Source organism: Silurus meridionalis, chromosome 19, assembly GCF_014805685.1.
Source record: "Silurus meridionalis isolate SWU-2019-XX chromosome 19, ASM1480568v1, whole genome shotgun sequence".
Taxonomy (NCBI): Eukaryota; Metazoa; Chordata; class Actinopteri; order Siluriformes; family Siluridae; genus Silurus; species Silurus meridionalis.
The window spans coordinates 16066980-16090492 of record NC_060902.1 but is presented as its reverse complement, the minus strand read 5'-3'; the positions used below and the strand labels follow the sequence as shown (position 1 = coordinate 16090492).

The following is a 23513-nucleotide window of genomic DNA, read 5'->3' as shown; positions in this document are numbered from 1 at the left end:
AAGCAGGCGTTTTATTTAAATTTGTTATTTTTAAAATTAAGTTGTTGATGTTCACTAATGTTAATAATAATAAATGGCATTATTTATAAAAATGGCAAGCAATTTTATTTATTTTTTGCATTTCTTCAAACCGTTTTAAAATTAAACCAAACCGTGACTTAACCCGAGGTACGTACCTTAAACTGTGAACTGTGGCACCAATACTGTTAAATTACAGTCTGAATTCAACCTCAAAGTTCTTGAGTTGCAGCCTGAAATTTTTCTGAAAGACATTTTTCTGACTAGACTTTCTACTACATCGAAAGCCATGAAACAGTTGGTTGATTTATCCGGCTTGGAGTCCTGTGTGTCGTCCAGATGATTACCTGTAAATCAAAGCTTGTCCATTTTTCTTCACGATTCCGAGACGACGGTTCGCCTTTTCAGGCCTTTTCACAGTCTGAACGTTTCTCACCGTGATCTTTTTACTTGATGCGGCAAAACCCCTATTTCTGCCTTCCCATTTCTAACTGCTCTCTCTCTGTCTGTCTCGTTTGTCTCCGCAGATGCTAAAGAAATCGTTCTAAAGGCTCAGATCCTGGCAGGAGGCCGAGGCAAAGGGGTGTTTGACAGCGGCCTGAAAGGTGGAGTGCACTTAACCAAAGAGTGAGTGAGTTCCCGCTCCGGAAGATTGGAGACGTCGTCCTTTCTCTCAAACATTCTCTCTCAATCTCTCTCTCTCTTTCCTTTTCTCTGTTGCCTTTTCCGTCTGTCTTTTTGTATTTTATTTTTTTCGGACAATCGACAACCTGCAGTCAACTGCTTTTCTTATCCATATCGGCCCTCAGGCCTCCGTCTGTTGCACAATTTCTATTGGTTTTTTTTTTAACTCTCACACTTTATATTAAAAGATTCTCTCCCCAGTGTTTTCATCTCTAACTTGTTTCACACGTTCGCAGCCCGGCAGTGGTGCAAGAGCTGGCCAACAAGATGCTCGGCTTCAGCCTCACCACCAAGCAGACGCCGAAGGAGGGCGTCAAGGTCAACACGGTGAGTTCGCCTTCGGAAAGCCGGAGACGCCGTCTTCTGTGCTCGCTGCTCATAATCCATCCGCTACTCCTTTCCATTAAAATAATGACCGAGCTCGGGTTCAGGTTGTGCGAGGAAAAAAAAAACAAAAAAACAATCTCATTAGCATTTTTGTTCCCCCTCTATCCCTCACCTCGTCTTTTCTTTCCGAGACAGGCGAGATGAGACCCGCTCGTTTGAAGCCTGTTCGTTTTCCTTCTAGCTTAAATAAAAGCAAGAAAGAGGGAGAAAAAAAATCCTAGTTGTGAAAACATGTGAAAACCAAAGCCATTGAAGCGCTACTGTCATCTTTTTTTTGTCGCTAACAAGCCAGTGGATCCTGTTCTCATTTTCTCTCTTTCTCTCTCTCTTTTTTTTTTTTAAACTCTTTCTTTCACACACACCTGTCTGTAGCACCGAAAGTAAAAAAAACACAGAATAAATGCTCAAGGCTGTTGGTGTCTGTGTGTGTTTGTTGTTGTGTGCGCGATGGAGGTTGGAGCTTCGTGTCCCTTCACACACCACCCTGTGTCTCCGTCAACCTGCTGGAGAAACGGAGTTTTACTCTCATTTATTTGTAAACTGTGAAAGGGGAAACGTTGGGCCTCTCAGGTGAAATGCTGATTCTCGTCACGTTTATGTATTTAAACTCTCTCAATTTTTTACACGTTTGTTTGTGCTTCAATAGAAAAAGTAATTGAAGCATTTAAAATCTGGCAGATTGACCAACAAACATCCAGTTTTGGCAAAGTAGGTGTGGTCTCTAACGGTCATTTCATTATAGGAGGTGTGGATAACCACGCCCACTTTATTATGACTGGCATATACAGAGAGCATGCCCACTTTACTAACAATGCTAAAGGAGGCGTGGTCTCTGTTTGGATGATCTCAGTAAAGGAGGCGTGGGCTCTGTTGGATGAGCTCAGTAAAGGAGGCGTGGTCTCTGTTTGGATGATCCCAGTAAAGGAGGCGTGGTCTGTGGGGAATCTCAGTAAAGGAGGAGTGGTCTCTTTTGGATGATCTCAGTAAAGGAGGCGTGGGCTCTGGTAAATCTCAGTAAAGGATGCGTGGTCTTTGGTGAATCTCAGTAAAGGAGGCGTGGTCTCTGTTTGGATAATCTCAGTAAAGGAGGCGTGGTCTCTGGTAAATCTCAGTAAAGAAGGCGTGGTCTCTGGTGAATCTCAGTAAAGGAGGTGTGGGCTCTGTTGGATGATCTCAGTAAAGGAGGCGTGGGCTTTGGTGAATTTCAGTAAAGGAGGCTTGGTCTCTGTTTGGATGATCTCAGTAAAGGAGGTGTGGTCTGTGGTGAATCTCAGTAAAGCAGGCGTGGTCTCTGTTGGATGATATCAGTAAAGGAGGCATGGTCTCTGTTCGGATGATCTCAGTAAAGGAGGCGTGGTATCTGGTGAATCTCGGTAAAGGAGGCGTGGTCTCTGTTGGATGATGTCTGAACGAGCTGTCAGTCTTAGAAAGTCTAGAGAAGGAGGGCAATTTGTACCTGTAAGTGTTTGTGAAGGGGGTGTGGTCTAAATGCCTGCCGCTTTATGTCGGAGCATTTTACTTTAAAATAGATCTCAGCGTGGTTTCCGTGGGTGTTGTGTGTGTCAGCTTGGCCAGCCGTCTCAGACAGATTAATGAATGGAGTGTGTGTGTAGCCCGAGCGGAATGGAGGCCGTTAAGAGGCTGTAATTGTGTTGTCATTCTCTGTTTCCACAAACACAAAACCACTAGTGAGCTGTCACCGTGCCAGCAGCTTATCCGTTAATGTGCTTGTATTCAGATAACAATACAGACGCAGTAACTTCTCCTCCCGTCTCTCTCACACACATGCACACACGCACACACACTCACTCCTTGTCCATGTCCATGCTTTATAAACATGTGTATTTGTGGTTGCAGGTGATGGTGGCTGAGGCGCTGGATATCTCCAGGGAGACGTATTTCGCCATCCTGATGGACCGTGCGTTTAATGGCCCGGTCATGGTCGGCAGCCCACAGGGGGGCGTAGACATCGAGGAGGTCGCGGCCAAAACACCAGAGCTTATCTACAAGGTCCACACACACACACACACACACACACACACACACACACACACACACACACACACTCTTCACTTTGATCCTGTTTAAGGCTCACATCTATTTCTTTAGTAATACATATGTATATTAACCCTCTTGAACTGTCAGTCTACATGTCTATTAACTGATCAGTCTCATGCCGACTGATCCATCCATCCATCCATCCATCCATCCATCCATCCATCCATCCATCCATCTGCTTTTTACCCCCTTCCTCTCTCTTTTCTTTCCCTCTCTCCTATACTCTGTGTATAATTGCATCCTTCACTATGTTAATCTAAACACACACTACAATAAATCAACCTCACTGATGGTTTCTCTCTCTCTCCATTTCTCTCTCCATCCTTCCCTCCACAGGAAGTCATCGATATTTTCGAGGGCGTTCGAGACGATCAGGCGCTGCGCATGGCGGCTAATTTGGGCTTCAAAGGGCCGCTGGAGAGGCAGGTAATGGAGCAGGAGTCGGAGCAGAGCGCCAAAACAACACTCGGCTGTTGCGCTAATACTCGGGCTCAACGCTGTGTATGCTGCCCTTTAGTGGGAGCATCGCCGATCCACAGAGGCATCAGTAGTCTGTGCGGCGTTTATTTCAGCTATAAATGACTCACTGATGTGCCGTAACTGCCGTGGCTATAAACGATAAGCCCTGATTTAAATCTTCACTGGGCTTTAAAGACATTTAGAGGTTATCTCCATCCCACTTCTGCCAGGCAGTGATATATATACGGCCAGCTCCCGACCTCCAGGAGCCATCTCCTGCTTATTTTAATTCTTTTCTGTTTTTTTTCCCCCCACTGCTTCTCCTCCTACGCAGTGTTTGGAATCCGCTGTGTCCGTCCACTTGCATCGTATCAAATCGTAATTCCATGCTCTTTTCGATGATTAGTTTGGAATGCAGCGTTTGTATAAATCAACATAATGAAGCCCATTTTCAAGTGTTATGAACACTGGATTCAGATGTCCTGGGCTGCTTGTGTGTGTGTGTGTGTGTGCGTGTGTGTGTGTGTGTGTGTGTGTGTGTGTGTGGCGCTCGCGTTCATACATTGATTCAAACAACCCGAGGAAATTGAAATGATTAGTCAAGTGTGCAGCTTGTCAGATTTCTGCTACAGTCATCCTTTTAATGCTTTTAATAAGGTTGATTTGCAAACAGATCTTCCGCTCAGAACTAATGAAATTTCTTTCGGAGGAGGAGCGCTGTTTAAACACGTTGGGTATAATTGAATAGAGTTAGTCAAATAAAGTGCAGCGAGGTGATAAACAAAGCGGGGAAAAAAAGAAATCCGTCTCTTGACATTGTGACGCAGACGAGCCTGTACGTCCTCATATCTATGTATATGTGAATTAGAATACTGATACAGGCCATGCCTCCTTTACTGTTGATAATGCATGCAGGCTACGCCTCCTTTATTGATGTATACAGGCCACGCCTCCTTTATTGACTATAATGCATACAGGCAACACCTCCTTTACTGACGATAGTGAATACAGGCCACACCTCCTTTATTGACTATAATGGATACAGGCCACACCTCCTTTACTGACGATAATGAATACAGGCCACACCTCCTTTATTGATGATGATGCACACAGGCTACGCCTCCTTTATTGATGCTTATATACACAGGCCACACCTCCTTTATTAAAGATAATGCACACAGGTCATCTCTTTTATTTGTAGTGATGCACACAGGCCATGTGCATACATAGAGTAAATTATTTGTGTGTTGTGTATAACAGCGTCTTGTCTTGTCTCGACTGCCCTTAGTTCCTCTCTCTTCTCTGTCTCAGGCTGCGGATCAAATTAAAAAACTGTACGATCTCTTCCTGAAAGTCGACGCCACTCAGGTGGAAGTGAACCCGCTCGGCGAGACTCCCGAAGGACAAGGTGGGGTGATTTCACGTTTTAAAACGTTTGGTTTATGGGGGACAGAATCTGTCTTGTGGTTGTGAAGGAGACCTTTTGCTTGAGACAGGAGGATCCACAGGGGTCCGAAATATTTTGAGGAACAGAAGAGTTCCTAATCTTTCTTAAGAGCTCCAAAAAGCTCCAAGCAGCAGCTTTTCTGGTTTGTTGTTTTTTTCTTTTTTTTTTTTGTTTAGTCTCTAGAGTCAGTAAGTTGTCTACTAGAAGTGGATCAAATCGATGGACTAAATTTCCCTCAACCCGACGACATTTCTCCATTCCAGCCCACTTCAATGTCTATAAAAACAATTTCCTGAGTCAGCAGATGTAATGAAAAACCCCCTGCTTAGTTACTTCACTGGGGTTCACTGCATTTACTTCCTAGAAGACCGAGATCAATGACGACGAGAGAAAGCCGGAAATGCGAAAGTCGCGAATGATCGCATCGAGCAGGATGAGCTCACGGCTGGAGATGCAGATGATCAGGGAGAGAAAAAGACATTGCAGGATTTGCGAAACGAGTTGGGAGTTTAGTAGGACAGGAGCGATGGAGTGAATGGGGATGAAGCGAGACCCCGAAGCTGATTAGAGCTGCTTTCTCCATCATTCCGCTCCTCGTCTCCTCGCGGCATGAGTGAGAGCTCATCTCAGAAAGTAGGAGTCTGGTTTTGGCTCGACGAGAGACGGAGCGCTAGTACTCGCTATTTCCCCGATGAGCTCGGGGACTCGTGTACTTCAATCTCTTTTCCTCCGAACAGCATCACGGCCCCAAAATGCATGAATGATCACGCCGATCGGCACAGAAACCATTAAGCCGCACGGCCGTCACTGATGGCATCTTCAGGCTTTTGCGATTTAGAGCGAGAAGATTGATCACAGGACGAGATCCGAAATGCAGAGGCCTGGTTTGCGGGATCGTTGTCGTTTTAATGACGAGGCGGGGAGGTTAATTAGGGGTATGTGGGATATATAGGGATAATTAGCGATCTTTTGTGTATATTCAAAGGAACGTACAAGAGAGATGTTTCCTTTGGATTTTACCATGTTGATGTATCTTCATTAACACGGATATATGCGCATCTCCATAACTGAGGCCGATGCGATTCACGTCTCGATGCATAGCCAGCGATACGATCCAGTAAAGACGCATATGAAGCAGCTACTGATGCGATGTGCACCGATTCACCCAATCATGATGCGGGTTGATCCGATTTCACTTCTATGCAATGGAAAAATATTCAATTCAATTTGATTGAACGCCTTCATAGTCCAAAATCATAGTTCGCTTGAATAAAACCAAGCGTTCTTTTCCTGTTCTGTCTACCGGAGGATGCAGCTCTACCTCTGCCATGTTAATCCGCATTGCCTTGGTCTCTGTAGCGTTGTGATACTTCATATTAGCATAGCAGCAGTGGTGCTGAGAGCTCAGGAGATCACAACACATTGTTTATTGACCATCAGGAGGGGAAACTCATACGTTAGCTACAGCTCACTTTTTATCGTTCTCTACACTCTCACAACTCTCGGCCAGACTCTTCTTTCCTCTTATATTCTGATCTTATATCAGATTGTAGTACATTATATTACCCTAAAACGATGCATCATGAAACAAATGTCAAAAAAGTGGATTATTTGTAGAATGTGATTGGTTAGCCGTGTTGTATAGATGCAGCCCAGCTAATTTGAAGTTTAGTAGATGCTATAGTGTGTCAGAACAGAAACAAAACGACGACTCTAATGCCTTTTCTCAGTCGTGTGCTTCGACGCCAAAATCAACTTTGACGACAACGCCGAGTTCCGGCAGAAAAACGTCTTCGCCATGGACAACACGGCCGAAAGCGACCCCACAGAGACCGAGGCGGCCAAATACGACCTCAAATACATCGGCCTGGATGGCAACATCGCTTGCTTTGGTGAGTGTGTTACATTTCTGTTTAAACAGCTGAACAGTTTGCACATCCTATGCAGAGTTAATAACAGTGATGGAACTGTAACCAATGGACATTCGGTGTCACTTCTTATTACTATTTCCGTTTTTAATTACTTAATTTATTAATTAAAGCCTTTTAATTAATAATTTTTGATAAAACAGTCTTTGAGAGTCTTTGCAAAGACTCAACAAACACTTTTCCCCCCCCACAGGCTTTTTTCTTTAACTTACCTTTACATTTTTAGTATTTTGTAGTATGTATTGCTTGCCTTATTGCGTCTGTCTGTCTGTCTGTGTCCTGTTCCAGTCAATTATCTCCTTTAATGTCCGTCCATCCATTTATCCATCCATCCATCCAATCTAAGTATAAAGCAGGGCACTTGAGGTTTCAGTACCGTCAACATGAGTTTATTTTAGATTCTCCTTTCATTCTCATCTCGGATCAGAACCTGCTGACGGACCACCGGTTGTACAGGTTTGGTGTTCATTTTTTCGTGAGTCGCGCGGCTTATTGAAAAATATTGCGACATCCTTCGCAGTACCTGTCGACTCTGTGAAAGCAGGAAAGCCTCTTTAAAGACAAGCCCGCGTCGCTTTTCCAGACCAGATTCTAAAATCCATTTAAGAAGCAGCACACATTTAGGGCGTTATCAAAGCGCCTGCTTCAAAGAACTGCGTTTCTATTTAGATCCCATCTTTATAAATGTAACTTTATTAAGGCATTACCAAATGGGTTTCTACGTCTGATGGAACCTGCCAAAAGCACCGACTTCCAATTAGCAAGAGAAAGGCCTCGAAAAAGTGCCTGGAACCGGGCAGATTGGCTGAGAGATTGTTCTAGTTGTCATTAAAGCAGCTTCTCAGTAGGCATAAAAGACATAAAAACCTTTTTTTTTTTTTTTTTTTTTTTTTTTTTTTAAAGTGTTGAACAAAAGAGATGCCAGAAAGCATGAAAACTCAAGTGTATGTGCACACGCACAAAAACTCTCTCTCTTTTTCATTCACACACACACACACACACACACACACACACACACACACACACACACACACACACTTGTATTCCTACTCATCAAGGTGGCAGTTTGTGTGTAAGTTTTGAAAGAACAATTTTTCTTTTTTTTTTCCTTTTTCAAGTTCTTGCCAAGCTCCAGCCTTTCGTCTGGGAGGCAGGAATTAGCCGCAGGAAAACACTTGAACACTTGGCTCTGTTACAGCATGGACTAATTAGGCAGACTCAATGGCCCAGCTAACGCCGCAACTGCTACTGTCGCCGGTGTCCAGTACGCGTTTAATCTAATTCACTTATCCATCTGTTTGCAGGATGATTGAGAATTCGACTTGTGTTCTGCACAGTTAGTACTCGCTCGACTAATTGTTTTCTTGTGCCTGATGGACTATAGGATGCGTTTATGCTCCGTAGCTGTTGCTGTGAATTATACAGTTTTGTGTTGGTGTAACTTGTCATGGGGCCGTTCATTTTGGACTTTTTATTGCTGGTGTACTTTTCCGGCTTTTTACCATAGACGTTTTTTCTGTTTGAGATTCCTGTTTGGGTTTGCTCTTTAAGTTTCCAATTTTTTTTTTTTTTAGTTTCTTATGTGTTTGTCATTCGAGCAACTTAGATGTTTCCTGTACGAGATTCCCCTTTTGAGTTTAATGTATGAGTTTTATATGCATGTTAACTATTTCTGTTTTCTGTTTTGTGGGTTTCTCCTGTGTGTTTTGCTATGTGTTTCCTATTTAAGTTTCCTATTTACATTTTTGTATTAGTTTCCTGTTATGGCTTCCTATGTGTGCTTTTTATTTAAGTTTATTTGAGTTACCTATTTAAAGTTTTGTCCGAGTTTTCTATGTGTTTTTCCTGTGTTTTTCCTATTTGAGTTTCCTATTCAGATCTCTATTCGAGTTTCCTATTCACATCTCTATTTGAGTTTCCTATTCACATCTCTATTCAAATTTCCTATTCACATCTCTATTTGAGTTTCCTATTCACATCTCTATTTGAGTTTCCTATTCACATCTCTATTCAAATTTCCTATTCACATCTCTATTTGAGTTTCCTATTCACATCTCTATTTGAGTTTCCTATTCACATCTCTATTCAAATTTCCTATTCACATCTCTATTTGAGTTTCCTATTCACATCTCTATTTGAGTTTCCTATTCACATTTCTATTTGAGTTTCCTATTCACATCTCTATTTGAGGTTCCTATTCACATTTCTATGTGAGTTTCCTATTCACATTTCTATGTGAATTTCCTATTCACATTTCTATTTGAGTTTCCTATTCACATTTCTATTTGAGTTTCCTGTATGAGGTTCCCTGCATCTGTTACCTATGTATGTTTCCAATGTGAGTTTGCTATTTGATTTATAAAATTTTTTGTCTCATTTTACAATTGTCGTATTAGCGTTTTCAAATTGATTTGATTTAATAGTTAAACCGAGATGTTATTTCACGTAGTTCGGTGTTTAATGTTTGCGATTAAGCTACTCCGTCTTACAAATGCTGCTTTATATTCTGAATTGAAAACATCACATCAACCACTGATATTTAATGACGAGTAGATTTTCATTATAGATATTTAATGACTTTGAAACTGTGTATTGTTATCTGGTGTCTTTTTATGCCACTTACGCAACAAATCAAACTTGTATATTTATATACTTGTATAGTATTTAATGCAATTCATTACCCATTCTTGCTATGTTAGCATTTATTTCAGAGTCGTGATCCCGTTTGCCTTGAATAAAGCTCGTCGTTTTGCTATATTGTATCCGCTAAACATTTTTTGCTCTCGAGTGCCTCTGTGTTGTTAGTGTGCAGGACTGCATCTGTGCTCTTTCACCCTGTGCTTTGACATTTACAGCTCATTGTTGCTTCATACAGTGTTCTCCAGGTCCACAACCTTGCATGGCCTGCCTGCAGTTTATACATTCGCTTGCAGGAAATTGTATGCGCCTAAATTGTATCCCCTCCCGTTTTTTTTTTTTTTTTAACAATCATTTCCCATCGTAAAATAATGCAGAAAAACCGCACACCGACTACGATAATTATGATTAATTATGATTAATTATTATGATGAATTATGCCGTTGCAGTCAACGGTGCCGGCCTTGCCATGGCGACGTGTGATATCATCGACCTGCACGGAGGGAAGCCGGCAAACTTCCTGGACCTAGGAGGAGGAGTGAAGGAGAACCAGGTGTACGTTGCGTTCAAACTGCTCACTGCCGATCCGAAGGTAAGAAAACCTCCTCTGCTACAATCAGAGACTATTTAAGGTCAATCTCTATGCAGGAAACTCATGTTCTTCTACTCCAATTCCAACACACCATGACTTTCTGTAGGAACGCCATACAGGGCCTTCATATACAATTATGTGCTCCCATTTCTGTGTAAAAGAGCTACTTATGGGTGTCCACATACCTTTGGGTAAAGCGTGTATCATAGAAATGGCTCAGCTATAAAACAATAAGCTATAAAAATGTTACTGAACCTTCTTAGACAATTAAATATTAATTTTTAATAGTCCAAAATTACGTTTGGAGATTTATATAACTTTTCAGTAACCTAATTTTTTTTAATAGTCCAGAATGACATTTTAGGGACATGTTTCTTTTATAAATTGGACTTAAAATTTCAGTCAGGCCGTGCATTTCACACCTAGACCTTCATTAACGTCCCACCTGAGTCCATCCACCTCTCAACACCATCATTATGACATCACGTCTATAGAAACCATCAATATTCTAGAGAAATGCATTATAGCAGAGCGCTGCCATGAATCTCATACAGTGAGAATGAATGGTATTAATAAAGCAAGAAATCTGATGAACTCTATTCAACACGTCTCCTTTCACTGTAGCCCCAGCTGCACCGCCCACATACACCATCTCTAACAGAAGCATCCATATTTGACCTCTTAATATAATATAACCTCATAATATAAAGTGCCCCGGTGTTTTCTGTGCATTTGTTTCGTGCATTACAGTTTTTCTGTGGATTTCGATGAAAGGCAAATTGTGTGTTTTTGTGCAGATTCAACAGGGAAAAGAAAACGCTTTTCTGGAAAAGTCCATCTTGTAATTGTCCTTGTATCCACATTCAAATCCATCTCTTACCTCCGCTATCAAATCCAATATATTTGATTTTGCACAGTTTGCTAAAGAAGCAGTTTGCGAGCTCTGACTAGTGCGCTCTCCGACCGTCCAATCAAAGGACATGAAAATGCCGACGTTATTGTACGTCCCAAGCCTGGATAAATGGGGAGGGTTGTGTTAGGAAGGGTATCAGCGTAAAACGTGACAAATCCGCTGTGGCGACCCCTAATGTGAAAAGCATCTGGTTTCTATCCATTGATATTTCCGCCCTCACATCACGTCTTGCCAGCGTCAAACTGGCAAGACGTGATGTAAGGTCTGAAATTTAATTGGATAGAAAATTTGAATATAAAGAGACACTACAGGAGGCAGCACAAGCGAGAGAAGAGAATAGACCTTTGGGAATAATTTATGACACATTCATGGGGGAAAAATATTAAAACGCAAATCAGTGATTTTGACAGAGAAGCCCTTTCTGGCCCTAATGGCCTGCCACAACTAGAATTACATTTAAGATCATGGGTCCTCCTAACATTTAAGCAAGATGAGAGATTCGAATTCGGTATGTTGAACACTTCGATAAACGCTTCATTAAATGGTTAATTAAAGGAGTCCAGAATTACGTCAAAGGTCTCACATCGTCTCAACATCAATCTTCAGCCTGTCCAACGCTGCTGATCCTCATCATAGCCCTCGCTCACATCTCTGACTCTCTACAAACGCACTCCATTATTCCTTGCGACTCATCTATTCAGAGTTATTCTTCAGCACTCAGAAAACTGAGACTGGAGAAATAATAAGCAAGCATGTGTCTGCTGCCATCCGGAACATTCCATCCTGGCAGCACCACTACCCCGGCGCCTGATACGATCCGGCAGCGCTAATCGTTTGTTTACATTTACCTCAATCTCACATATGGCTACACCTCGCATTCGTTTTGCTCAGGCTCTGCGTGCGCGTCGACGTCTTCATCTCCGCTCGTGGAGACGCTCGTCGCCGCGTCTACCCCTTCGCGTTTCCTCTGCCGAGGCCGTGCGGCGAGGTTTAATACGCGACCGCCGTTCTGAGAACGATGAATTTTAAACAGCCTCTCGCCGGCTGATGTATTATTCTGCTCAGCTAGCTAAGGTGTATTTATTATTTCTTGCCATGCAGAAATCCATCACAGCACTGGAGTGAAAAAAAACCCTTAAAAGTAGAGACAGGAAGTGGAGTTTTTCTTACATCCTGTCCAGAGGATTAGTCTTATGCGTTATTTTCTCAGACAGGCCAAAACCAAAGATGAATGCTGTGCATGGTTAAGCAGGTTTTTAATGATTTATAGTACACCACTGTTTTGATGCAGAGTGATGACGAATTTGATGCTGCCTTTCCCCCAAGTCTACCTTTTCTCTTCTCTCTCTCTCTCTCTCTCTCTCTCTCTCTCCCCTCTATCCCCCCTCCCTTTTTTTTTTTATCTTGGTCTCTCAGTTTAGGATTTGCATTTCACAGAAGCATTCTGTGCCACCTCACCCCTGTGCAGGGAATTTTAATCAGAATGTTAATTATTCTCGAACAGGATAAAATCTGGATTTGCATTCCCTCCAAACTCTGTAAAGAGCGTTCCTTTTGCACTTTTCAGATTCCTTAGCAAGCCCCGCCCATATATATATATATATATATATATATATATATATATATATATATATATATATATATATATCTGTTGATCATAGATAGATAGATAGATAGATAGATAGATAGATAGATAGATAGATAGATAAAAAAAGAAGGGATTGAAATGCCAAAACATGAGGTATATAGAAAGATAGATGAGCAGGTACAAGATATAAGAAAGGAAAACTTGAAAGATGTGAACTGAAGGCAAGTGGCTACAGATGAGGAAGATAGAGAGTGGAGAGGAAGAGAGAAAGAAGGTGAGGTGAGGAAGAGATAAGTGAGGTTAGGGGAAGATAAAAGACAAAAATCTTAAGGAAACAAAAGAGATGTGAAGGTAAAGGAAGACAAAGTGAGGAGGGAAAGACAGGGAAAAGGGAAGACAAGGGGTAAAAGTTAAGATAAGAGGAGGGAAACGAAGGGAGGAGATGGGAACACATGAGAAGAAGATGAAAGGAAAATGTTATTAGAAATGAGAGGTGATGAGAGAGGGATACAGAGGAAGAGGATAAGACGCAGGATGAGAATAGAGGGGAAGGGAAAAGAATGATGAAGTGAAGGGAGAACAAATGTTGAAGGAAAGAAAGGGAAGTTAGAAAAGAAACAGAACAAGGGACGATTGAACGAAAGAATTTGCTTACGCACCGTTTCTGGAACGGCCCACATGGGGGGTGGGGGTTGCGGTTGAGGAGGTCGAAGTGGTGTGACCCTAACATCTCTACACTGCTTAGATGCTCACAGTTCTTTTCTTTTTTTTTTTGCATACCCAACTTCCTGTCCTGACCTCGCGCACTGTCGTTCCAGTATTTCTGAACGGCTTTTATTCAGGCCTGGTTGTAGAGCGCTGAGGGAGAGACGGAGGGAAGGAGGGAAGGAAGGAGCCACAGGAATGGCAGTTGTTCCCTACAGTCTTTTTAAAAGTTGCATGAATAAAACATTTCATTTTATTTATTTATTTATTTTTTGCTTTTGCAATTCACCTCCCGCTGAAACAGATCACACACCTCTGGGCCAAACGGCAGCTGAGGAACGTTGTAGCGAGAGACGGAGAACGAGGGCCTGTATCGATGTAGCTACCGGTTCTGCTTTAGTAGGCGGTATAGCCGGAGTGTATGGGCGACTTTCACGGGGTCAATGTGACTGCTGCGGGTGTGGAGGTGCTTTTTCGAGGGTTATAAGGAAGCTCCAGGTGTGTGTGTGTGTGTGTGTGTTAGAAAAGTTTTCCACAGCAACTTAGTTATACATCTGAGCGATTGAGGGGTAAGGGCCTTGCTCAAGGGCCCAGTGGCAGCTTGGTGGTGCTCGGATTTGAACCCATGACCTTCTGATCAGACATCCAAAATTTTATCCACCGAGCTACGCTTCCCCACATGATCTTCAACCCCACATCATCTATTCTCATTCACCGCACAGTGTGACATTACCCAGTCTGCACCACTGCATTTCTGTCTTTAAAGCGAGACAATGTCCCTCGTGTCATTACCTGACCTCACCTCACCAGTTCCCCCAACCTTTGCAATTATCAAATTTGTATTTAGCTCCTTTTCGGTTGTTGCCAGATCTGTGCCAAATTTTGAATATATGCAACCATTTGAACTTTGTCTTTTTTTTTTTTTTTTTTTTTTAAACTGTTCATTCCATCCCCTTTGTGCATGTCTCGAATCCGACTGTTACCTGATCTGCAATCTTGATTTTCTTCTGAGCTCTGAACTGTATTGTTATCTCAGCTGGCACCTTGTCATTACCCGATTTGCGCTCCCACTGTAAATACATTTCCAGCATTAAAACCTTTCTTTCTCTCTCTCTCTCTTTCGCTCTCTCTCTCACTTACAAATTCAAACATGTCTTCACTGATATTTTTTTCCCGTCTGAAATCCTGTTGGAACATCGTCTCTGCTTCACGCCTTCACACTCTCGTGAGCACGCACATCCTAACATCCCGTCCTGTTCCTGTGGGTGCATCTGTTTTTATAAGTGTGTGTGTGTGTGTGTGTGTGTGTTCTCTCACCGAGGTGTGTGTTTTGTCTCCAGAGAGTTTGGTGAAGAAACAGACAGATGGATAGAGGTTAAGGAGAGAGCAGAAGTGGTTGTATTGTTCGAGGATTTGTTTCGTTAGCTCTGCTTTCTTCATTACCACACACTTTCCCTCTCTCTCACACACACACACACACACACACACACACACACACACACACACACACCATTTTCCATTTCATCCCCACCCACACTTCATCATTTTTCTCGATGGGAACGCAGGTGCCCTTGTCATGAAGGGTTTGATGGTGTTAAATGATGTCTCACCACTACAGTCACACACACACACACACACACACACACACACACTCACCTTAAGGATTTCTCTTTTCTTGTTCGCCCAACATGGCTGCCTTTCAGTAATGCAGCTCATTTCCACACGTCCGGTCCCACGTGCGGCTGAGCGTGATTGACAGGGCAACACACTCCCGCCGTGGCGATGGAGGCGTTTCTCCGTGTGCGTGCACGTGCGTGTACGTGCGTGTTGGTCTGCTCCCACATGCTAACGTTCACCTCAAAACAATGAACATGAAACACTGGCTAGTCAGCGGGAGGCACGTTTTAAAAGGTTGTCTAGGTTTTTTTGGCTACGGCTGCTGACTTTGTGTTGTTGAAAGGGTATAATACCGAAAATATTTTTTCCCCTCCGTATTTTAGCCACCAGTTAGGGCATACAAATGAGCGTATCTTTTCCCTTCCCTCTCGTTTTGTTTGTAAAATAATACCACGCCTAATAAAAATGTGCACCACAGCGCCGTGGTCACTTGGAGTCATTTTGTCGAGCAGCAGCTCCTCCCTGTATCGCAGCTGCAAATCACTGCATTGTGTTAATCTGCATTGTGCACTCATCTGTTAATAATATGTTAATGTTAGCACTAATCTGCCATCCCCATTCTTCAACACACCTGAATTACAGGCTCCTGCTCCTCTGTTATGGCAGCCAGATCTGCATCAAATGTCTTGTTAGTTGATCTGCAACTTCATGTCTTCGGATCTGTGTCCCCCCCCACCACTGATCAGGAATTGTTAAACGAGTTGAATAATCGTGTCATTACCCAAGCTGCGTCATTACTTCAGTCTGCATTTGCATTATGATGTCATAACCCAAGCTGCGTCATCGTGTCATTACTCAATCTGCGTCATCGCGTCATTACCCAAACTGCGTCATTATTTCAAGCTGCATTATTGTCAATGTTTAAGCTGTGTCATCATGTCATTGCCCAATCTGCATTATGGTGTCACTTCCTAAGCTGCGTCTTTGTGTCATTACCCAATTTTCATTTCATCTCTGTCATTGTGTCACTACTTCTTCATTCCATGTGTTTTTTTCGTTTTTTTTTTTCTTCTTTCCGCACAAATTTGCCTCTGGCTTCTTAGAAACATCTGCTGTGCATGCTTCATAAAAAGACCTATAAGAACATAGAGTGACTCATTTTGGCGTACGAGGCTCCTGCTGAATGTGAACGTTGTGAGCAACGTCTCTGCCATTTGCACCTCTGCAGTACATCCGCCTGTAGCGCGACCTCTTCTTCCATTAGCACTCCTCTAAACAACAGGCTTTTTGATATTCGCTTAGCCCAATAGAACCTGTGATCTTTTCAGACAGACCAATTATCCTGAAGAAGGTGGGGGTAGTGGGCCGAACACTGTATATACATTGGTACGCTTGGGTAAGTGGAAGGAAAATAAAAGTGCAGTGGAAAGTGGGATGGGGGGTGCATTTGCTGATTTGTTTATTGTGGAGGGGGTTTTGCATCAGTTTGATTTCAGGGACGCAAAAAGAACATGACTTTGAAGATCAGAGCTTTTGTTCACTCATGAAAGGGCGTCATCAGCACAGCTAATCAAATAGAAATTGTGCGTCTGCGTGCTCGATAGTGACAGTATATATATATTTTATGTTTACATTTGTGCGTGTGCGCACTGATTGTTTTTTTTTTTTTTATGCAAGTACTCTATATGGTGTGTGTATATATGTATACGTATATATAGACTGAAAGCCACACCCTTACAGCCACTCTCATTTGCATAAGTACACTGAAAGGCACACCCACTCAGACCTACTGTCATTTGCATATGTAGATTTAAAGTCATGCCCACATAGAACCAGCCTAATTGGCATATGTACACAGAAAGACACGCCCACTCTGAGACACTCTTATTTGTATGTGTAAACTGAAAGCTACGCCTTCTCAGAGCCACTTTCATTTGCATTAGCACATTAAAAGACACGCCCACCTAGGAACACTCAAATTAGCATATTTACATTGAGGCATGCCCACTCAGAGAGACCCAGTTTTGGGCTGAATGTCCCACCCACTTAGGACCATCCTAATTAGCATATTCAAACAAGCATCCCATCAACAGAGTAATGCCGACTCCGGCACTTTTATTTGCATATGTAGACCGAAAGCCACGCCCACTAAGAACTTGGTCTATGTACACGGAAAGACATGCCCACTAAAGCCACTTTTAATCTGCATATGCATATTAAAGCCACACCTAGTTTGAGCCACTTTCATTTGCATAAGCAAATTGAAAGGCACGCCCAACTCAAACTGCCCTAATTAGCATATTTACACCGGGGTATGCCCATCTCGGCTGAAAGACACGCCCCCTCCTATACACTCTCCTTTGCATATGTGCATTTAAAGACACACCCACTGATTATGGACTATTTGGTTGCACTTTATAATACTGAATGTGGTCATTAGGATCTTATTTAGGTTAATGGTAGGTCCTATCAGCATGAATCAGAAGAAAGCGTGTGTGCGCTACACACACAAACGCAGCACGACTCTGAGCCAATAATTCCCCAACTCAGAAATTCTTCCCAGATCGATCAGTGTGTGCGGTGTAGGACATGGCCACAGAACACAGATCTCCTCGACCTAACCTCTCCCCTCGGTCTCCTTCTGTCTCGTACCCCTGTTCTCTTTTATTTAACGATTATTGAACGTAGTTGTTCGTGCTTCTGAAATGGTCCACCTAATTAAAGGTTTATTTCTGAAACTATACATAATTAAACTCAACACGAAATCATGAAAATCTCCCATACACTGTGAAACTCACTGTCTGGGCCTCCATGCGCTGGATGTTAGCAATTAAAAACCAATATGGGCTCAGCATACATTAGCCAATTAGCCCAATTTAACTAAACTCACCATTATTACTGTCGATTATGTTTAATTATTTGAAGAAGCCAAGAATCATGATCAGGGTTAGAATGCAGACAATTATATATGCAGAATGACTTTCATTCATTAATTCCCTATCCGACCTCTCTCTCTTTCAGCTTATTGTCTTTCTTCTCCTTCCTCTCTCTCCCTCCTTCTTTTGTTTTCCGACTCTTGTTTAATGAGCTTTTATTGGCTGCTTCACGTGTAATATTGACTAAGCAGTTAATAGGCAAAACGCTAATACAAGCATTAAATAAAAGTGAAAAACATAACAACAAACGTTATACTGGCAATAAAGAGCAGACTGCTGGAGAGAGGGAAAGAGAGAAAGAGAGAGAGAATGGAATTGAATGACTTTAGGCTGTTGTCTCAAGAAAAACAGTAGTTTGTCAGTTTGTAAACAAATGTATTTTGATTTATCCACACAGACTATATTATTTCCCCCATAATCTTTCCCAAGGGTGCCAATAATTTTGGAATCTTGTATACACAAGATTAGTGTATGTAGAATATTCTGACTAATTAATGAATTGATAGGGGATAAAATCCTTGCAAATTTAAAATAATAGTTAATAATAATCACATGTATGTAAGTTTTCACAGCCTTCAGCATGACACTCGAATTGAGCTCGAATGGAGCTCATCCATTTCCACTGATCATCCTTGATGTTTCTACAACTTGATTGGAGTCCACCTGTGGTCAATTCAGATGATTGGACATGATTTGGAAAGGCACACACCTGTCTATATGAGGTCCCACTGTTAATAGTGCATTTTAGAGCACAAACCAAACCATGAAGTCCAAGGAATTGACTGTAGACCTCCGAGACAGGATCGTAATGAGGCATAGATCTGCAGCATTGAAGGTCCCAATGAGCACTGTGTACTCCATCATCCATAAATTGAAGAAGTTTGGAACCACCAGGACAAACTAAGCGTTCGGGGAGAAGGGCATTAGTCAGGGAGGTAAGAGAGAACCCGTTGGTCACTCTGAAAGAGCTTTAGCATTTCTCTGTGGAGAGAGGATAACCTCCAGAAGAACAACCATCTCTGCAGCTCTCCACCAATCAGGCCTGTATGGTAGAGTGGCCAGACGGAAGCCCTTCCTTATCCACTCCTACAGTGAAGCATGGTGGTGGCAGCACCATGCTGTGGGAATGTTTTTGAGCAGCAGGAACTGGGAGACTGTTTAGAATCGAGAGAAAGATAAATGCAGCAATGGGCAGAGAAGTCCTTGATAAAAAACCTGCTAAAAATTACTCTGGACCACAGACTGGGGTGATGGTTCATTTTCCAACAGGACACAGCCAAGATAACAAAAAAATGGCCCTGGACGACTGTGAAGGTCCTTGAGGCGCTCAGAGATAAAACTCCAAAATCACAGGTTGGTGAAAACCCCGAATAGAAATAAGATAAAAACCTGTGGACAGTCTGAAACAGATGACTGAGGAAAAACATGGTGCAGTTTGATCAATAAATAATTTAATGAAGTAAATACATATATAGGAATTTATCTTGCTTGCTTACGTTGTAGGTTTTTTTTTTTTTTTGTAGTGTGCATGCGTTTCTGTTCTCAATCTGTGACCGAGAGAGCTGCTGAGGCTGAGGCTGACCCGCTGCTTGTGCTTACGTCAGGAGAATTCCACAGAAAAATGACATTGCGTATGGGTTTATACAGTAATCGGAGGTCGGCAAGCCCAGCTGTCGCGGGTTTCGTGCCGGTCCTCGTATCTGTGATCGTTTCAGACGAGAGAAACGGCTGAACGCAGCACATCCGAGCATCCAGGCGATATTGTCGGTGTAGTGGATGCACATTGGAAAAACACATACAGTATTACGTATGTACATATATAATGTACACTATATGAAGTATTGGGAGACCTGATTTTTTTTCAGCTCCATGTGGTTCTGTTAATTCTGTTGATGCTTGATGGGTCACAACTGTTGTGGCGGCAAAAGGGGGACCCAACACAGTATTAGGCAGGTGGTCCTAAAGTTATTCCTGGTAGGTGTATTGAGTGGGCAGCTTGTTGGTGGTTGTGCATATGGCCAGATGTGTCAGGTGTCATGTGTCTTTTTTCTTTTTTTTTGTTTTGTTTTTCTCCTCACAAGAAATTGTAGGTAAAAAATAATTCACACATTATATATTACAAAAAGATTTATGAATTGAGATGAAAGTGAGACTGCACTCTCTCAGACTGGACCTTCAGGCATTGGGAGATGTGTTTGACAGTGCTTTTTTTTTTTTTATCCTTTCATCTCAAAGACTAATTGTTGAAGCGATTGAATCATAACGAACGCCTCCCTGCCTTTTGCTGATCCGTACGATTGACCCGTCCTCGGAGCTCCGTGGCATTTCCGAGGCCTGCGTGGGAGCGAGCGGGACTAAATGCCTCTCGGCTGGTTTGCGTATTCACGCTGGTTATTTCCATCCGTCGATCATGGATTTTTCCCCGCCGCGAACCCGAGCTTGGCCTTCAGGAAACGAGGACCGATTGAAAGCGTCCTGGATGCCTGTTTTGCTTTATTCCAGGCAGATCGATGAGCGTGAAGACATTTGGGGTGCGTTAATTGAGCTTTTCTCCTACACTTCTGGAGGACAGAAGTTTTGTCCCAGGTAACAGGTAACCAGTCGCTTCAGACGGATTCCCGTTGTTCTTTTCTCTAGCCGTTTTTTTTTTTTTTTGGAAGGAGGACAGACAGCAAAGTCTACAATCAAAAACCTTCCCTACCTCATTTCCCTCTTGTAGGAGAACCTAGCGGTCGATCGCTTCTCCTCTGGCCTGAGAGTCTCCACACCTCCGAGCGCCGGTGTAGCATTAAAAATTTACACCCAAGGATGCTCAGGGAGCTGAAACTTCAAGCTTGTTTGAACAACTTTTTTTCCCCCCCACTAGTATTCCTGTTACGCAAAGGCCTTGCGTGCAGACTCCTCGCCGTCTCCCGCTGCCGAGTGATGATAATGCTAATAATAATAATAATGATAAATTAGCAGGATTTTATTATTTTTTTTACGTGGAATAAACACCTCCCAAAGGTGCAGATAAAATGTCAAGGTATTGAATCAGCCTTGAAAGAGAAAGTCACGTGAGCAAAAAAAAGGAAGAAAAGCGGATTAATAATTTTTAATTTTTTTTAAACTTTTGCTAGTTTAACGCGTCTGCATGTAGGTAAACCTTCGTCGATCTAGAAAAAGAAAAAAAAAGGAAAAAGCCGTCCGGGTGAGGTCCCGTGTGCTGTAATTCAATCAAATGCTCCGTTTCACAGTGGATAAAATATCAGAGCTGGCGATGTAATTACCGTGGCCTTACGTGCTCGGGGTGTCGATGCGGAGCCGCTACGTGCGCAACATACGCAACCCTCGTCGAGCGCTTACGCACCATCATATCTCTCTGACTTGCAAAACCTCCTGAAAGGCTTCCCCTCCTCTGTCTTAACCAGGTACGAGTACATTTCAACTTAGAGCTTCTTTTTTTTTTTTTGACATCTGATTTTTTGATAGGTTTCCTGTAGAATAGCACAGAAAATCCGCGAGCCTACACGTGTATGCTAACAAGTCGACATGACGCCTAAACTTTGCATCGTTGAAGTCATTTTCTTGCGAAAAAAAATCTCATTCAAATCTCTCTAGGACCAATGCTAATTAGATCAGATGTAATGCTAACTATACTTTTTTTCATTTGCACCCCATCACCAGGTTAGTATGACCTTTTTGAACATCCCATTCCACATTTAGTCCTAGTTTGTGGAGATTTGTGGAGATTCATTCATCCACAGGGCTGAGGTCAGAGCTCCATAGCAGGAGATCTTCCACTTCAACCTATGGAAAGCAGATCTTAAAAGCGGTAACAGCTTTGGGTCTCTTAGTTCAAGTGAAGGGAAAATCTCATTCTACTTCATCCAAAGACGTTCTATAAAATTGTGTGCCTCCAACATCTAGTGGATTTTGAACTGGATTGATGTAGCTGAGGCCGAGGAACTGTCAGAGCCAGAACTGAAGAATTCACACCCACACACTGTCTATTTTTGTGTGTTTTGTGTTACAGATAGCTGCATTGTGTTAGACCTGTAGTGTGTGTTTGTTGGTGTTTTGTTTTGTCTGTGTGTTGGATTGAGTTACAGGCTCTCAGCAGGGGAAGAATTGCAGGAGTGGTTTGTTTATGACTGATGGCGCTTCGAGAGATGGAGCTGTGTGTGTGTGTGTGTGTGTGTGTGTGTGTGTGTGTGTGTGTGTGTGTGTGTGTGTTTACACTTCTCTGGCTATCTTTCTCTCACTAAGAGGATGAAGGAACCCTATTAAAGCATTGGATCTCTGTATTTATTAATCTGAAGAGACGAGACTCTGCATATCAAGATTTGGAGACGAGATTCTGGATTCTGCACGTTTCCCCTGTCCTCTGAAACTCGGCTGGGAGGGGGAAACCCCACCTCGACTCCGATCTCCTTCCGCAGTCCTTGTTTGATCCTGGTGTCAGGGAAAAAAAGATCTCTAAACGGATTCAAGATCTCGAATCATTCACACATCCGTTTCTGAGATTAGAGTTGGAGATTAGATCATTGTCTGCCTCCCTGTCTGCTGCTCAATCCATCATTTCGCTAATGATTTATAGCGACGCCGCTCTGATAGATGGATTTAATAAGTGAATTGTGGATCTGAGATGGATCCCAGGTGTCACGAGTGTCATGGGGTCTTTTTTTTTTTTTTTATTTTGTTTTTGGAGTCGGTCTGTTCTGTCTGAAGCCGTCTGTTTTCCTGTTTCATACTCAGACTTTTCTTTTCTCTGTGTGTGTGTGTAAGTGTGTGTGTGTGATCACTGATCCGTGTTGAGAGCGCTTCATAGGTATTATTGTGGGTGTAATTGGCTTTTTCGGAGGCTTCATCTCAGATGAGGCGCATGTCTGATTTTGAAGCTCGCTTTACTCCTGCAGTGGAAAGACCACCGAGATCACAATTGTTTTTCATTACCCGGCTGCTAATCTGAAACGTCCCACGTCTCATCTCTCTTTTTTTTTTTTTTTCTTTTCCTTTCTCTACTTTTAGCTCTTGTACTTGGAGAGGGGAAAAAACTAAAGTTGCTAATAGCTTTTAAAATGCTAAAACCGAGGTACTGGTGTGGAATACTTTTGCTGTACACTAGGTGTTTGAGTGTGTAGTTTTTTGTAGATTTGGGAAAAGGGTTGTTGTGTTGGTTGTGTTATTTCCACTGGAGACTTTTACTAACATGGGAATGGAATTTCTCTACAACAAACGGATCAAGAACACGGTTACCTTTCGTTTACTGGGATTCTCCGAGGTGGTTTGCACGTTTGATTAGGTCTGAATCCGGCACCCAAGAAGAACATGGGTGTAGAACTCAAGGCAATTTTTATTTATTTATTTTAATTTATTATTTTCATACATTCCTGCTGTTCTGTGCAGTACAGTGATTGACTCTTAAGGTCATGTGTTTCGCTTGCTGTAATTCATCATCTGTAAAGGAGAAATTCCCGAACTCCTGTGCTGCACAAGATCAACTCCTGCAAGTCGTCCCAGCTTATGTTATAATCATTTTAATGCTAAAAGCTGTGTTATGGA

General features: G+C 42.5%; 1 protein-coding gene across 1 annotated transcript in view; it reads left to right on the top strand.

Moving 5' to 3' along the window:
- The window catches only part of suclg2 (succinate-CoA ligase GDP-forming subunit beta), an 81181-nt gene that overhangs the window by 32459 nt on the left and 25209 nt on the right, over positions 1 to 23513 (top strand). Inside the window, exons 3-9 of the mRNA XM_046875007.1 lie at positions 546 to 645; positions 939 to 1029; positions 2947 to 3099; positions 3484 to 3573; positions 4918 to 5014; positions 6784 to 6945; positions 10068 to 10210. Coding sequence (XP_046730963.1) covers positions 546 to 645; positions 939 to 1029; positions 2947 to 3099; positions 3484 to 3573; positions 4918 to 5014; positions 6784 to 6945; positions 10068 to 10210 — 836 coding nt within the window. The remainder of the gene's footprint in view (positions 1 to 545; positions 646 to 938; positions 1030 to 2946; positions 3100 to 3483; positions 3574 to 4917; positions 5015 to 6783; positions 6946 to 10067; positions 10211 to 23513) is intronic.